Source organism: Nothobranchius furzeri, chromosome 17, assembly GCF_043380555.1.
Source record: "Nothobranchius furzeri strain GRZ-AD chromosome 17, NfurGRZ-RIMD1, whole genome shotgun sequence".
Taxonomy (NCBI): Eukaryota; Metazoa; Chordata; class Actinopteri; order Cyprinodontiformes; family Nothobranchiidae; genus Nothobranchius; species Nothobranchius furzeri.
In genome coordinates this window covers 34,713,592-34,730,923 of record NC_091757.1, presented here as the reverse complement: position 1 = coordinate 34,730,923, position 17,332 = coordinate 34,713,592, and the positions used below count along the sequence as shown (strand labels likewise).

The following is a 17,332-nucleotide window of genomic DNA, read 5'->3' as shown; positions in this document are numbered from 1 at the left end:
GCTGCAGAGTACCACCATGGCACTCTTCGTCTTCAGGGACAACTCAAGCCTCCTACATCAGCCTCGAGACATCGGGATAATCATTGATGGTGTGGAAGTCCTGAATGAGTTGCCTTATGTGTCAGCTGGAGTGGCAATGGTCTTTGGACTCTGTTATACTCTTAATATGGAAAATCCACCAGGATTCAGGTTCACCTTTGAGGCTCTTCAAAAGATTATGATGGAGCTTGACTTTAACAAGATGACCTCTAAGATTCGCAAACTTAATTGTGAACTTAATACTGCACAGTAGTGTGTTTGCATGCATGTGTGCATGTGTATGTGCACATGCATGTGTTCATGTGTATGTGTGCTTGGTTATTTTGCTTGGTTGGCCTGCAGTGGTATTCTACATTCAAAATTATAAGAACACCCATTTGAAAGGGAGATTTAAGTTGATTTCATTGATACATGTGTAGATTTTTTTTTTTACATTGTACAGGCACAGTGCACATATAAACATTTTTGAGTACTTGGAAATTGGTTTAAAAAGAGTTTTGGTTTTATGCCAGTTTTACACGGGTTGCAGGTTTTATACCAGTTCTAAAAAGATTGGAGGTTTTATAAAACAAACATTTCTCTAATCATTTCTGCCAAATAAATCTTTATATTACTAATCCTCTCTATTGATTATAGTTAAAATGGTTTGGAACAATAAATAATTTTGAAATAATTGATTGGCCAACTGTCTTGTTTTTTATAGGAAATGCAGAGCATTTTTGAACTGAAATAAAATGAAATGTAAAAAATATAGTTTGAATATATGTAAATCAATTACCTGGCTTCAACACAAACATATTAGTTCATGTTAATTTGGTTCGATGTGAATACATTAGGTTGGTTAAATTTCAATATATTAGCTTGGTTCAATAATTAAAATATGGTTCTATGTAAAAAAATCAATTTCGATCAATGCAAAATTTAAAGTTTCAGTCTAGTCTAGTAATGTTGTTTATATCAACATAAAAGTATCAGGTCATATCAAGTGACTCAATTTGGATTCTATGAAGTCAAATATTTTGGATGTGACCATTGGACATCAATTTTTTTAATTTCAATAGGGTTTTTCTTTTTACAGTGTGTCCTCCTGGCCACACACACATGGAGCTGACTGTCTCAGCTGTTATTTTCGTTAAGGAGTGTGCACGTACAGTTCAGTTCATTTATTTATAAAGCACTTTAAAACACCTAGCACAGGAACAAAGTGCTGTACAGAAAATACATTTAAACAATAGAATAAACAGAAAGCAGCAAAGAGAAATAAATAAAACACAGGAGACATAAAATTAAAACAGCCCAATGATAAGAATAAAAACTAGATAAAAACAGCATTGAAACACACAAAAACAGCTAAAATAAGTCAAAATTAAAAAAAAAGTAACCGACATCTCACATGGTGTCAAAAGCAAGGGTAAAGAGGTGTGTTTTCAAGAGTGACTTAAAAACAGGTAAGGAACTGGCCTGTCTTACAGCATGCGCGCCTCGTGCACAAGCCTACTATTGAAGCTGCCATTACGCTTTTTGCCTGAGGGGGCAATCACGAGCATAAAAATTCAAAACTCCGTAAAGTCCCTTTAAGGACAATGGAGCAAAGAAGCGTTTTTATTAAGCTTAGAGGTGAAGAGTGAAGCTGTTTACACACACAACCACTGAAGTTCTTTTGTGAAAAGTAGTTTTACATTCAGGGGTTTACACAGCTGACACGTGAAGTAAAAAGTATTTGTGTGAAGAATATAATTTTTATCTTCTCATGTGGATAAATGTAAATATGTGTTTATTGCCTTTTTGTCACCTGTGGTCTCTGATTTTCTCTGTAGGACTACAGGTGTCCAGGGTCAGGAGAGGCTTTACCTGTTGGTCATCCTGGGAGAGAGGCCTTCTACTGGGAGTGCAGAATTATTAGGCAAATGAGTATTCTGTCCACATCATCCTCTTCATGCATGTTGTCTTACTCCAAGCTGTATAGGCTTGAAAGCCTACTACCAGTTAAGCATATTAGGTGCTGTGCATCTTTGTAATGAGAAGGGGTGTGGTCTAATGACATCAACACCCTATATCAGGTGTGCATAATTATTAGGCAACTTCCTTTCCTTTGGCAAAATGGGTCAAAAGAAGGACTTGACAGGCTCAGAAAAGTCAAAGTAGTGAGATATCTTGCAGAGGGATGCAGCAGTCTTAAAATTGCAAAGCTTCTGAAGCGTGATCATCGAACAAGCAAGTGTTTCATTCAAAATAGCCAACAGGGTCGCAAGAAGCGTGTGGACAAACCAAGGTGCAAAATAACTGCCCATGAACTGAGAAGTCAAGTGTGCAGCTGCCAAGATGCCACTTGCCACCAGTTTGGCCATATTTCAGAGCTGCAACATCACTGGAGTGCCCAAAAGCACAAGGTGTGCAATACTCAGAGACATGGCCAAGGTAAGAAAGGCTGAAAGTCGACCACCACTGAACAACACACACAAGCTGAAACGTCAAGACGGGGGCCAAGAAATATCTCAAGACTGATTTTTCTAAGGTTTTATGGACTGTTGAAATGAGAGTGAGTATTGATGGGCCAGATGGATGGGCCCGTGGCTGGATTGGTAAATGGCAGAGAGCTCCAGTCCGACTCAGACGCCAGCAAGGTGGAGGTGGAGTACTGGTTTGGGCTGGTATCATCAAAGATGAGCTTGTGGGGCCTTTTCGGGTTGAGGATGGAGTCAAGCTCAACTCCCAGTCCTACTGCCAGTTTCTGGAAGACACCTTCTTCAAGCAGTGGTACAGGAAGAAGTCTGCATCCTTCAAGAAAAACATGATTTTCATGCAGGACAATGCTCCATCACACGCGTCCAAGTACTCCACCGCGTGGCTGGCAAGAAAGGGTATAAAAGAAGAAAAACTAATGACATGGCCTCCTTGTTCACCTGATCTGAACCCCATTGAGAACCTGTGTGAGATTTACAAGGAGGGAAAACAGTACACCTCTCTGAACAGTGTCTGGGAGGCTATGGTTGCTGCAGCACGCAATGTTGATGGTGAACAGATCAAAATACTGACAGAATCCATGGATGGAAGGCTTTTGAGTGTCCTTGCAAAGAAAGGTGGCTATATTGGTCGCTGATTTGTTTTTGTATTGTTTTTGAATGTCAGAAATGTATATTTGTGAATGTGGAGATGTTATATTGGTTTCACTGGTAAAATTAAATAATTGGAATGGGTATATATTTGTTTTTAAGTTGCCTAATAATTATGCACAGTAATAGTCATCTGCACACACAGATATCCCCCTAAAATAGCTAAAACTAAAAACAAACTAAAAACTACTTCCAAAAACATTCAGCCTTGATATTAATGAGTTGTTTGGGTTCATTGAGAACATGGTTGTTGTTCAATAATAAAATTTTTCCTCAAAAATACAACTTGCCTAATAATTCTGCACTCCCTGTACAGTTATCATGCTAATGTTATTTAGCTGTTTGATATTTGAACACATTTATTAAAACAAATACTAACTGATAACTCTTTCTGGTCATTGATTTTATCACCAGTTTTATTATTACAGATGTTTTTGAACATGTTACATGAACAGAAAATGAAAAGATGGTAAGGAGACAAGATTATTTATAATACGTTACACTTATTTACAGATCAAAACCAGTATGGACCAGTTATGTACGGTTAAAGCAGGATTAACCTGAGTGACTCTTCCTGGATCATTTATTTAAACTGAGTGAGCAGGAGGTCTTTAACAGTGCAGCTGGATCTGCTGCAGGAGGATCCAGACGTGGATGGAGGGCTGGAGCAGACCCGTGGCTGGTGATTTCTGGCCAGAGGAACATCATACAGGTCGGTCAGCAGAGAGAGCTTTGGGACGCTTCCTCTCACTGTCCACTCCATCGTCCATCTACAGGGACTGCTGGGCTGGCTCAGACGACGACTGTTACATCTCTGTGAATGACTTGCCTGTTAACAATAGTGGTGGTCTGCTGGTACCTCCTCCATGACAGCACCACTGACCTCCACACACATCTTCCTCAGGCTCATCCTCCAGACCCACAACTTCAGCACAGATGCAGATGTGCAGCACAGTGCATGCTGACCTGAAATAGATTAAAAAAGAGTTTTTTTTAATTGAAAAATGTAAAACAAAACATAACCTGCAGTACACTGGTTCTGTTCAGTTTAAAGAAAAGCAGCAGAGAAAACTACAGAGAATTTAAAATTTTAAGATAAATCTAATCATTATAAGGCTTAATTAGAATAAACAAAGGCACATTGAAAATACTTCAATGCTATTTTATTAAAAAGCCTGTTTTTTAAACGTTTTACCCCCATTTGATGCAAAATAAGTTAAGGTCCAATTTACATTAGAAAACATCCTACTGCATTCAACCTTTATAATGCATTTGGTTTATATTAATTACCTAGATGATAATAACCCGTACTCATAAGCATCCTACCCGTGGATTCGGACACATCTGTTATGACACTATGTTATGATTGTTTTGTAGATGGCTGCCGAGTAGGTGTGGTGAGGTTGCTGAGCTCTATTAATAATATGAATATCCGCAAAATAAGATAACATCCACCTTTTCTAAGCTTGCTTTTTTGTGGCTTAAGATATTAGAAACCTTTGGTTGAAACCATTTTTTGAGCTAGAAGAAGTATTGAACATTTTTTCGACACGTTTCAACCAGCTGGGAATCTGGCAACAACATAAAGTTGTATTAACCATCCAAGGAAATTGTAACTAAATCAGCTGATTTAGTCCTAATAAAATCCTGTTGCTTGGTCTTAAAATATCCATTCATCTAGTAAAGTTTTCTTACTAAAGAAATTATTTTAAAATAAGTCACAGCTTTAAATTGAATTTACGAGCTGAGCTTGAAGGCACCACCACCAAAAATCTGGCTTTGTTTCTGCGCATGCGCACCTGGAGACGAGACTCCAGCAGATAGGAAGGTGACAACAACAATGTCTGAGCTCAGTGTTTAAAAAGCAACCCGCCGCAGCAGCGCTGTAGGACGCTTGTGTAGCGGGGCTGGGACTGACAGCGGACCGTTCCTGTTGTTTAGCCGCTGAGTTTTCTACGCACCGTGCTGTTATCGTGGTGTTTGTTTACACGGGGCCATGCCCGGTGCACTCCTGTGAAATGGGACTTCTCGGTGTCGTGGAGTGCGTGTTAGCCTCTCGCCACTTTTCTCCCACTTTACTCTAACGTTTATATTTATTTTTTAACTCACCATGGAGTCTGTTGGCAAGTTTGAGTTCAACAGGAAAGACCTAATAGGTCACGGAGCCTTTGCTGTTGTGTTCAAAGGCAGACACAAAGAGGTAACTTTGACGCTCGAGCAGCTTTTTTGTTACGTGTTTGTTTGTTTACATCCCTCTCTTCTATTTATTCAAGAGACGAGACTGGGAAGTCGCTATCAAGTGTATCAACAAGAAAAACCTAGCCAAATCCCAGTCTTTGCTTGGAAAAGAGATTAAGATATTAAAGGTAATTTTAATTTTTATTTCCAAACCTTCCTGTCAGTAATCACCTCTAACAGAATGTGTTTCGCACCTTCCTGCAGGAGCTCAAACATGAGAATATTGTGAGACTACTGGACTACCAGGTAAGTCCAGATGTGTGTTATACTGTAGAGTTTTCTGCCAGATGATGACTGTAGTGGCTGCCTCATGCTTCCTGACCCTTTATCTTAACCATATCCAATGACATCAGCCATCTGCTCGGTTGTGTTTGCACTGCTGGTCTGCTCTTCCAGTGACCTGCTGTCTGCTGACACCTGCCAGAGAGACCCGCCTGAGCAGATCCTCATCAGGCCTGACAGATGGGAGGGTGCCCCAGGTTAAACAATGGCTTATAAGGCTCAGTCTCGGGTATCAGCACATGGGGCCAATGACAAAGCTGCACCACTTTTCTCTTTTCATAGTCTTTATTGTGTTATTGAACCACAATAGTCATACGGTGGTTTTTGGCACTTGCTCAAGAAAACACCAGAGGTAGGACCAAGTTCTTGTTTTACAAGTCTCACGTTTTCCAGTCGGGTCTAAAGTTAAGTCATGGAAGTCCAGAGCCAAATTAAACCAGATTTGAGGCCCGATTCTGATCTGTGGTTCTTCTACAGCTCTGGCCTGCCATTACTGATTCAGGTCAAGTGTTTGTTGAAACCAGATTCAGGAAGGTAACGCCTCCCTGTTTGGGTTCCAGATTAAGCCGATCACACAGAGAACTGGCTGATTCCAGTCACCTTTTGGGATTTTGGTGCAACTATGGGATTTTTTCCCCCACTAAATTTGTAATTTAATACAGAGCAAAAATAAAATAATATCCAGAAGTTATGAAGGCTTCTGTATTTATGTGACAGAACAAGCAGCAAACAGAACTGAACTGAAATGTGTACAGCTCAGACATGCTGATGCTGACGTTGAGTCATTCCGATTTATCTCAAAGTGCTATGGTTAATAGGACACTTGCATAAAAATATGACCAGGAAAGGAGAAAGGATCCACCCACTTAAAATGTAGATTTCTGAGTTTTAAATTAGCCTTTCATCAATCAGCCTAATCACTCCGTATATTGGCCGATTCCTTCATCATGAAATTAGAGTTTTGTTAAGAGTTTATCATTTAACTTATGTCATGATCTGCTGGGAAAAGATGAAGCTTCACAGCCATGTTTTATCTTTAATGCTGTGAACACTTGAAGAGGTGACTTGGTGAGTGCTTCGTGTCTGCATGCTGTTAAAGTTTGTGTATTTCACCCCGTCTAAAGTCATCAGACACATGGCTCAAGGCCACATCTCTGGTAAAAACGCCTTCATGCGCCGCTCCAAAACAACTCTTTAACTCGATTAGGCAAGTCTTTTTCCATCAGGTGGGACCGGCACGTTAAACTTCTCACCCTTTTACGTCACTCCATGTCACCTCACTGCCTCCTGGTTATTTTTAACGGCAATAAAGAGGAGTGCTGGATTTGGAATGGGTCCTGAATGATTCAGGGAGCCGAGCACAGGCCCCGCCTGGATCTGGTTTCAGGCCTACCCCCCCCCCCGAGTTCAGCGCTAGCTGGTTGAGGATTTCAACAAGCTGACTCAATCCTCGGCTTGAGGTGTTGTTAGTGGTTGTGTAATCATCAGTGCAGCTGCTGAGACACTGACGGGTTGTTTAGTTCATTTCCCTTAAAAAAACGTGTTTACCCCTCCATCAGCACCGCTAATAGTGTTTTATGTGATTGTTTTCCACAGGAGATGGGAGGGTGTGTGTATCTCATAATGGAGGTGAGTTGTAGAAATGCAAATCACCTCTAAGAGCAAACTGCATTACCATGTGAAAATCTCGGTTAAGACCCGCCTCTTCTATCTTTTCAGTACTGCAACGGGGGTGATCTGGCAGATCATCTTCACTGTAGGTTTGCTGCAAACCATGCCACACACACACACACACACACACACACACACACGCACGCGCACACACACACACACACACACACACACACACACACACACACACACACACACACACACACACGTTTCAGTGTTTGGAACATTAGGGGGTCAGTATCAGTGTTTATTCCCCTTTTTGGCAGTTTACTGTTGTTTTTGTGTGTGTGTGTGTGTGCACGCTTGTTTTGGGAAGCAGTAATAAGATTTAGGCTTGGGTCTACATAAATTAGGTTTTAGGGTTGGACAAGTTTTATGGGTAAATACTCTTTAATTCTCCAAAGGACTTAACCCAGATAAAATAAAATCTCCCAACCAGCTCTTTGATTGGTTTATTTTCTGGGATTTCCCTGCTTAAATAGTGTGAACGTTGGTATATCAGCATCTGTTTTCTCAGGCAGCATTTCATTATATTCTCAGAAGCTTTTCTCAGTAGAAAATATCTCGTTGCTCAAATATCAGACCACCTTTTTACAATAAGATGGTTCTCAAGTTGATGTTGTCTGGCTTTGTTTGCCGGCCGGTTTGTATATTAGGGGTCTAATTTATATAAAGTGACCCTTGAAGCCTTAAGGCACCACATTTAGCTGTTTGCAGCACCAGACTCGTTCACTTTGGCGAGGGTGAGGGACATAGCCTCACCCATCTGTCACTCACCTATCCATGTGCTCTGATGGAAAAATACGGGGGCTCCTGAAATGTCAGGTTAACTCCGATTCAGACTAATTAAATCTGTTTTTGTGAGTCATCTATTGGTTATGGTTATTTTGCCCCCCATTTGTTTCTCTGACAGCCAAGGGCACCCTGAGTGAGGACACCATCCGTGTGTTCCTGCAGCAGATTGCTCAGGCCATGAAGGTCCTGCAGAGCAAAGGCATCCTCCATCGAGACCTCAAACCCCAGAACATTCTGCTGTGCCACTCAGAGGGGCGCAGGTCCAGCTCCACCAACACCAGCATCAAGATCGGTAATTGTTTCAGTTACGGATGTCCCGATGCAACTTTTTCCACTTCCGATACGATACCGATATTGTTGTACTGACCGATATCAATCTGATATGGTATCAGCACAAATCATACACACTTTTACCTATTTCTCAATGTGGAATGTATAAAAGGCTTGATCAAGTGGTATTACTCAAACAGAAAACAAAAGCCATCAACAGTAAGTATAAAAAAACTGACCAATTATTTATTAACCTTTGGTTGCATAAATGTGAACAGCTGAGGTTAGGGACATTAGGGAAAAAACACAATATTGTTCACTGACCAACTGCTACAAGTTGAGCATCTAAAGTGTGGATTTCACACACTGTGAAACTCCTCGTGCAATGTCTTGTGATCCTGCTTCAAATGCACGATGAGGTTGGACGTATTACCCTTCCCCGGTTCTGTTCCACCACGGGGAACTTGTGCATGACAAGTGCTGCACTGAGCCAAACTGTCTTTTTCTGACTTTAATGAAAAATACAGCCACATGGGCGACATTGTTCCTTGCTGATTTGCTAGCACCCACTGTTCTGATCACGTGGACTTTGCATGCTGGATCTGGGCGCTGATGGATAGAATTGCTGGAATGGAATTTAAAGTGGAACGTGCTGCTAATATCGGAGATTTTTGATGCAGTCCGATAGAATCAGATAGTGTTTTTGGTTCGATATCGGAACGGGACATCCCTAGTTTCAATTTGTCTTTCTGAAAATATACCCTGGGAATAAAAAATGCTTCTGTTGGATGGAACTGATCCATGTCACTAAATCTGCAGCTGACTTTGGGTTCGCACGCCACCTCCAGATGAACACCATGGCTGCCACGCTGTGTGGCTCTCCTATGTACATGGTAGGTCTGCTGAGGTTGCAGCTTATAATGTCACTGTGTGTGTCGGCTAGAAGCTTTGTTTGTTTGATCACAGGCTCCGGAGGTCATCATGTCCCAGAGCTACGACAGCAAGGCTGATCTGTGGAGCATCGGTACCATTGTGTACCAGTGTCTGACTGGGAAAGCCCCTTTTCATGTGAGCGAGACACACATACAACAAAACCTTACTCAGACGTTTAGCTACACGAATAGAGACATTTCATTTTAGATAAACAGAAATGAGCTTTGTTTAGTTTCTTGGAAAGGGAAACTGAATCTGTGCGTTCCTGAAGCCCAGAACAACAACACGATCCACCACACACCCATCAGAGCCACCTGTTCACAGAACGAGGCTCTTCTGGAGCCTTCTGCTTGTGAGGAATGAGCCTTGTTTACGTAGCAGGGCATGAGGAAATGCCCACCGGCCTCTTTCTCTGAACCAGAGTAAACAGTGTTTCACAACCTGCAGCCGCTCACGTGGCTGCTTTTGATTTCACTCAAACACACAGAGTTTAATCTTATGTTGCACTTTTATCCTTCTGTTAGTTTGGAAACACTTCATTATTAGAAAAAAAAACCCGTTTTAGTTGCTTTTTGTCTGAAGGATGATGAAGTTGTTTGTTCTGCTGCTGGTATTTATGGAGCTGCTGAAGAGCATCACACCGTCCCTGTGGGATCGTCACCACGTATCTATGAGAAAACCTCTTTGTAAAGGGCTAGTGCCTAAATATTATTCACGTCTGGACGTGTTTAAAAACGATGCAAAATGTGTGTTTGTGTTTGTGTTTGTGTTTTTAGGCCAGCACCCCACAGGAGCTTCGTTTCTTCTATGAAAGCAACATGACCCTGTTACCCAGGTTAGTACGCCTCTGTGTGTGTGTGTGTGTGTCTCTCTCTCTCGCACACACACACACACACACACACACACACACACACACACACACACACACACACACACACACACACACACACACACACACACACACGAACACACACACACGAACACACACACACGAACACACGAACACACGGACACACACACACACACACACACACACACACACACACACACACACAGGCAGTACCAGAAAGTCCATCATGGCTGCCCTCCATTTGCTCGTTACTGACTGACATTTGTGATTTTGCTGCAGAGGTTCTGAACCTGTGAGGCTGCAGACACATGCTGCTGTGGATAAAATTAGAAGTCGGTAAATAGTCGCACGCCAACTCTAAAAATAGTCCTGATGTGGAGGAAAGTGATGCAGACACCTGATGCGACCCATCAGATCTCGATCATTCTCCATCCGCCTCACTCACACAGACACGTTTCCGCTTCCCACAGATTTATTATCCCAGTGTGCTGAAGTGTGGTGAAACGCCATCAGGAAACGTAAACAGAAAACGAAGCCTCTGATGTTCAGAGCATGAGAACCTTTAAGGGGGTTTATGGTTTGTTTTTCTCTCCTTTGTTCTGGCTGATTTATGGCTCCCAGTCATGCTTATCTCTCGGTGTGATGCAGCTGTACGATAAGATAGGCTGTGTTTCTGTGGGAGGAGGCACTGCTTGTTTCCATCCAGCTCTATATTTAACCAAGGTGCCAGCTGGGGGCCTGGGTGGGCAGCTATCTTTTTCCACATGATCCACGTAGGTTAGCAGCGACGTAAACGCGCTCTGGCTGACTGAGCTTCTGCCTAAAAACCCAAATTACATTTAAAATCAGCATATTTTTAAAAGGAATGAAATCAGAGTTATTTTTATGTGTTTGCACACTTGAGCAGCGTTTTCTAAACTCTCAGGCTTCTCTGTCACACATGGGTTATAAACGATGAAGCACTGTGTTTATAATGCTGTTTTTTATCAAATAATTAAATAATATTAAAACCCCAGAATTCAGATTTGCATTAATGAAGGAGGTCATTGTTCTCCCGCAGCATCCCAAAGGAAACTTCTGCTCATTTAAGACACCTGCTTCTCGGGCTGCTACAGAGAAACCACAGAGAGCGCATGAGCTTCGGTAAACTTCCGTCTGCTGGTTTTCATAATGACGTTATTTAAATGTGACGTATTTGTGTTTTGTGTGAATCCTTCTATTTACAGAAGAGTTCTTCCACCATCCTTTCCTGGAGACAAACTCACCAGCAAAGAAATGTGCGTACAGCTCAGGAGACGATTCAGCTCCTGACCCAGGCACCTGGCAGTCTTTCTGATTGCTTTTTCTCCACAGGTTCTCCTTCTATGGTGTTCTCCTACCCCATCTCAGGCTCAGCTAGTTCCTCCAGCAGCTCCTCCGCGTCTCAGCCAGCTTCACCTCATGTATGAGACTAAATCTCTCTGTGAAACACAAAACATTTAGTCGGATTTCTTTTGGTGAACTGGGATTTTCTTTTTCATTTAGCAGCATCTAGAAGAAGAGATGAACCAACTTCAGCCTAACGCACCAGGCTCGCCTGCACAGGACGCTGATAGCCTCTTGGAGAAGGAAGCAGCCAATCAAGACGCTATAAATCAGACATCTTATACAGAAGATTACGTCATGGTGTCTGATCAGTTCTCCTGTAAGATTTCTGAGCTTCTCTCTGGAGACGGGAAGACATCTTCAGACTTCTGATATCAGACTTTAGACAAAATGTGTCAGAATTCAGAAAACAAGCCACCAGACATCAGCTATTAGAAAACCGTCGCCAGGGAAAGGGCATCAGGTGTTGAGAAGCTGACAGATGGAAAAGCATCGGGGAAACATGAGTAAGGGGATGAAAAGGTGGCTTTCAGAAGAAGCAGCAGGTTGTAAATATTCAGTTCACCCTTTGTGTTTGTTGTTTTAGAGAGGGCTGGTCTGGAATCTGATGACTTCTTTATCGATACCTGATGCCCTTTTGTTCATTTCTTGTGTGATGATGTCTTCTCGAGCCCTACAAATGTCCCAAAGTGGACACCGTATTGAGGATATCTGGGTTACTTAACTGCATAGATATTTCTTCACAGGCAACATTAATAAAAAGGTCTAACCCTGCCATGTTTCATAGGCGAGTACTCATGCCAGCTGGGGGATGGGTCACCTACCGACAGTTATTTGATGAGTAGAGGGTCAGTCATCACTTCCTGTTCAACTGTCACAGATTATTACTGTCAGAAGACATCATTTCCTCATTGGGCCATAAATGTGTTTGTTCAGGAGCTCCACTCTGACCAGGAGAGGCTCTGGAGCTGCAGGAAGGACACCACCACCTCCAGCCCCGCTACACTCTCCTCCCAACCCTGTTAGGTATAAATACATTTTAGAGATGTTGGGTTGTTTTTGTACACATCCTACCCATCAGCTAAATCCCTCCTGACGTCCTCACCCACCAACCCTGCAGCCACCCTCCCACATTAAACGGCCGTTGCTGCACCCCATCCGTACCCATTCCCGTTCCAACTCAGATCCACAACTACCAACGTCTGGAACAGAACCTGCAGCCCGTGGGTTCTCATGGCTCCACTAGGCATGTTCAAACACCTCAGAGAGACATCGTCTTATTGTCTGTTCCCATCTGTCCGTGTTTGATGATGTCTTCTGTCTCTCAGGGCGGGGCTGTGCTGTGCTGACTGCAGCGCTGCAGCCGTTGTGGAGTGTAGAGGGTGTTCAGCTCCAAGTCCAGCTGTTACCTCTAGCTTCCCAACACTGGAGGAAGGAGGAGGCCAACTTCAGCTAGCTTCCCCACAAGGTAGCAACCAGCTGGCCTCTTGTTTAATGTTTCTAGTGTGGGATTAGAAATGTGCAGACATGAAGAGGCAAGCTGACTCTGTACATGACTTTCAGATGTTTACTCATGAGGCTGCAGCAGCCAGACCTTATTCACAAAGGTTGGGTGGTAACTGATAAAACCTGTACAGTCATGTCATTAAGTGGGTTTAATAAGTTGTTTTGTTATAAAACTAATCTGATTTCGCACTTATCACTTATCTGTTGTCAGGGGAAATCAGCCAGATGACTTAATTATGTAATGATTCTGTTTTAGCTGGTCTGACTCCAAAGACGTCAGAGCAGACGCTCCCGCTCAGCACAAGAACCGGGCTTCCCCTGGGCTCTCCTGACTCTCAGGTCCCCTCCAGCCACAGGGTCAGCCTCCATCTATGGATCTCCTAAACTCTTCAGATTTCTCCTGCACATCTTTCTTTACACTCTTCACAAACACAGCTCACATACCACTGCAGAAAGGTCTTTAACCGTGAGGAACATTTCATTTGTAGCAGCCTAGAAAGCCGAACCGAAGCAGGACCTTCCTAAACCTGCAGTCCCTGGAACAAGCTCCTGCTTCACAGACCAACCTCAACAGTACATCCGCCAATAAGAAAGGCCCTTTCAAAAGGTCAGCGCGGTTACTGGATATATTTTAGTAAACCTGGGTGTACTTTGAGGACTACATGATAGTTACGATGTGTGTGTGGCTGTTTTAAACATTCAGATCCCTCAGCGCCGGCAGACTGTCTGACATGCTGCTGAAAGCGGCCTTTGAAGCAAACCTGTTTGAAGAAGAACCCGACGGGAGTTTCAGCAGTGACAGAAGCATGGATACAGGTACAGAGTAAAATAAACACTTCATCGTTTGCTGTCTCCTAATCTGTCACCAAAATACGTCCAAAATCCAAATTCAGCTTTTGTGTTGGAGAAATTGGCAAATTGACTAAAACGACGTGAGATTTAATCCTTATGAAATGACAGCAGAACACCACATTTACACACACATTAGTCAGGTACAGCTACTTATTCCTTTGTTTGGCTCCACAGCTCCACCTTCTGGATGTCACAAAGTCTTTCAGCTCTCCGAGAGCCCGCCTGCTGTGCTCTTTACCGCGGGTTCTCCCTCCAACGGAAACACCCTTCCTGAAGACGTGGTGTCAAAGATGTACTCGGGTAGGTTATTTTAGCTCGTGTTGCAGTAGGTCTGTAAATAAATCCTCATCAACCGTCTTCACTGCTCTGTCAGCTCCTCACGGTTAAGCTGAATGTGCCTTTTGCCTAAAACCCAGGCTCTCCCAGCTTCGTTAACTCAGCCTGGCTACTCAGCAGCCGCCCCTTCCAGCGAGGAAGCCGTAGGAATAGTGAGACGGAGGTCATGGATGCTGGTTCACACTACAGTCTGGTTTTTCACCCTCCTGCACTTCCTGAAGATACTCTGATGGAGGTAAAGACAAACGCAGAGGGAGAGCTCTGCTCTGTAGTTGGCGAAGAACAAACAAATACATTTAAATCTTATTTAACCATCATAGACTTTGATGTTCTCTTTATGCAGCAAGCTCACACAGACACACTGAGCAACTTGCGTTTCACCTTGGCTTTTGTCACCTGCGTTATGGAGTTGGCTTCCTCAAAAGACCCTGGTCTGGGTGCAGTCAGCAGCCCTGATATCTCCTTCTTAGAGCAGAGCTTTGTGACGGACCAGATCAGCCTTCTGAGCAGAGAGTGGAGGTGAGACCATTGTTCTTTCTGCATGTGCAGTAGCTTCTTATCGCACAGATCTTCCTTGCAGTAGCTTTGTTTTCTCGTGTGCTCCAGTTATGCAGAGCAGCTGGTGTTGTACATGAAAGCTGAGGAGTTTCTGTCATCTGCACTGTACGCTGCTCAAGAAAATATAAAACAGGGCCAGCTGCTGCCCTCCGCTACAGTCAAACAAGGTAAATTTGTGTTTTCAAAGTGACACAGTTACCTTTTTAGAAGTTCAGTTTGATTGATGATTGTTTCTCCACATTCTCATGGAATTGTAGGTGTTCATACTTAAAGGTGGGGTGCTGTTTGACTTTATACATGAGTTCTATCATTAATGGATGAGCCAAGAGCTGTTTAGTCTCAGTTAAAGCAACACTAAATGGGTTTCCTGCTTCTCCCTCCTACTGGATGAAAGTGGAATCACAACTGTTGTAAACAAACCTGCCACAGTCAGCTGTAGCTAGCGCTAACAAGCAGCTAACGTTAACGCAAGCCAATTAATACTAAAAAAGCCATGATATTAAAATATCCACACTGTTGGACAAATACTATTACATAGAAGTCCGGTAGCAACAAAGCCAGGTCACCATCAGTCCTTGGTTTTGTTTCCCCCTTCAGCTCCAACAAACGAGTGTAGGCCACTCTGATGTTCACTCTGGTTTCAGCTCTTTACGTTGTAAACAGCTTTTGCAGCAAAGTAGCTAGAGACCCCCACTAGTGTTTCTACCTGAGCCACAAAGGTGTTGTGTAGTTTCTGGTCAGCAGAGGGCTACAGAGGGCTGTCTAATGGGAAGTTGGTCAAATTTCTTGCTCAAGAACCACTGAAACCAGTTTCAAAGCAATAGCCTAGTGTTGCTTTAAAGCAGGTAAAAAAAGGTGCTGTTTTCATAACGAGCCGGTCTTTAATGGATGGGCTGTTCTCTGTGATAGCTTATAGGTAAGATATTTAAAGAAAATGTGTATGTTTTTAACTTTTTCCAGTGATCAGGAAGCTGAACAGAATGTACAAGAACTGTGTGACTTTTTGCCGGACCCTGAATGATCGGCTACAGACCTTCCTGCTTGACAAGCAGAGGCTCATGGACCGCTTCAGCGGGCTCACAGCAGAGAAGCTCATCTACAGCCATACTGTGTATATGGTGAGTTCATGTCACAGTGTCCATGCTTGTCTCAGATCGAATCGTTCTGTCCTCATCTCTGCCTTTTAAACACGTAACGCATTCAGGTGCAGTCAGCTGCTCTAGATGAGATGTTCCACTATGGTGCAGCCACGATGCAGCGCTACAACAAAGCCCTTCTGCTCATGGAGGGTCTATCACGAATCCTCACTGAGCAAAAAGACATCGACATCATAGAAAAATGTAATTATAGACTCTATAAACAACAGCAGTTAGAAAACCTGAAGTAAATCTCTGATAAATGTTGTTTCTACTTTTTAAAATGTTCTCAGGTAAGAAGCGTCTTGAGCGACGGCTCTCTGCTCTGCAGACATAACGGCGTCTGCAGCTGGAGCGATATTCCCGTTCCTGAATCCAGCCACATCAAAGCACTTTGGGAGAAACAACCACAAGAGCATCCGCGGTTATCCCTCAGCCCAATCTGGAAGGTCCGGTTTGATGTTGCTGAGCACAGTTCAGGTTGTGATTTTTGGAATTATTTGTTCAGGTAAAATTGTTCTCAGCTTTAGTTTTATTATGGGCTGTTTTTGTTAGTGTGCACCTTTACTTTGTTCTTGAATGATCTGAACTATTAATAAGGAGTTTGCTCTACTTGAACCAAAGATGGGGTTGGTTCCTCTGTTTAAAGCCTTTGTGTTGATGATTGTTATTGAATATTTTGAACGGAATGACCAAACATTACCAGTTTGTAGCATTACTAGTAAAGCTGTGCCTATTTTTGCATATTTTGTACCATAGAAAAGACGTGAATGTAAAGTGAAAGGATGCTTTTAAATCCCTCAGAGTAGTTTCTGTACTACTGCCAGTCTAAACGTCACACAGACGTGCTGTAAGCCGTAGGGCAGTTAGTTGTTAAAACTCTGGGTGAGATTAGTTTGCTAGTGACAAATCTGACAATCCCTCAGGTACTGATGCAGTCGTTGGGCAGGTGCTGCGTATCCCAGGACATTTCTTTGTGTGCACATCAGTTTGAAATTGTTAGTGTGATTTGTTTGGACAAGCGTCAGCTTTTGTTTATGTATTTGTGCCTGATAGGTTATTTATTAGATATTTTAAATAAATGTTAAACTTTTAACTTGTTAGATTTTATCCAGGTACCTTTTTTATTTTCAGGGCTGCTTGTCAAATGTGGAAAACTGAGTTGTTATTTTGTGTGTCAGCAATAAATTCCATTTAAGAGTTGTTTTTTTGTTGTCCTTAGAAAACTGTTGACTCTGCAGCGAGGCCTTTACGAACACTAAATACAACCTTCTGATTATTTAGTAGGTGTTTAGACTTTTCTACTTTCTGGGCATCCGTTTCAATAATTAGCAGCTTGTATTAAATGGTTTTCAGAAGTAAACAATTCCATTATCAGTTGTGTTGTT

General features: G+C 42.7%; 1 protein-coding gene across 3 annotated transcripts; it reads left to right on the top strand.

Moving 5' to 3' along the window:
• The first annotated feature begins 4,931 nt into the window (after positions 1-4,931).
• ulk1a (unc-51 like autophagy activating kinase 1a) lies at positions 4,932-17,147 on the top strand. 3 transcript variants are annotated; one of them, XM_015942321.3, is made up of 27 exons: positions 4,932-5,352; positions 5,426-5,518; positions 5,595-5,636; positions 7,269-7,301; positions 7,392-7,428; positions 8,257-8,430; positions 9,228-9,301; positions 9,375-9,476; positions 10,118-10,176; positions 11,252-11,334; positions 11,418-11,468; positions 11,545-11,633; positions 11,719-11,875; positions 12,344-12,404; positions 12,493-12,582; positions 12,677-12,802; positions 12,885-13,024; positions 13,319-13,419; positions 13,551-13,669; positions 13,766-13,878; positions 14,089-14,214; positions 14,331-14,485; positions 14,594-14,769; positions 14,857-14,975; positions 15,769-15,926; positions 16,013-16,148; positions 16,238-17,147. In XM_015942321.3, exons 1-27 carry the CDS (start codon positions 5,263-5,265, stop codon positions 16,279-16,281), a joined length of 2,748 nt encoding a protein of 915 aa, XP_015797807.3. In that variant the 5' UTR covers positions 4,932-5,262; the 3' UTR covers positions 16,282-17,147. The 3 variants fall into 3 exon arrangements, with proteins under 3 accessions (XP_015797807.3, XP_015797806.3, XP_015797805.3); XM_015942320.3 differs by having other exon boundaries at positions 11,716-11,875; positions 13,554-13,669; XM_015942319.3 differs by having other exon boundaries at positions 11,716-11,875.
• The last annotated feature ends 185 nt before the right edge of the window (positions 17,148-17,332 follow it).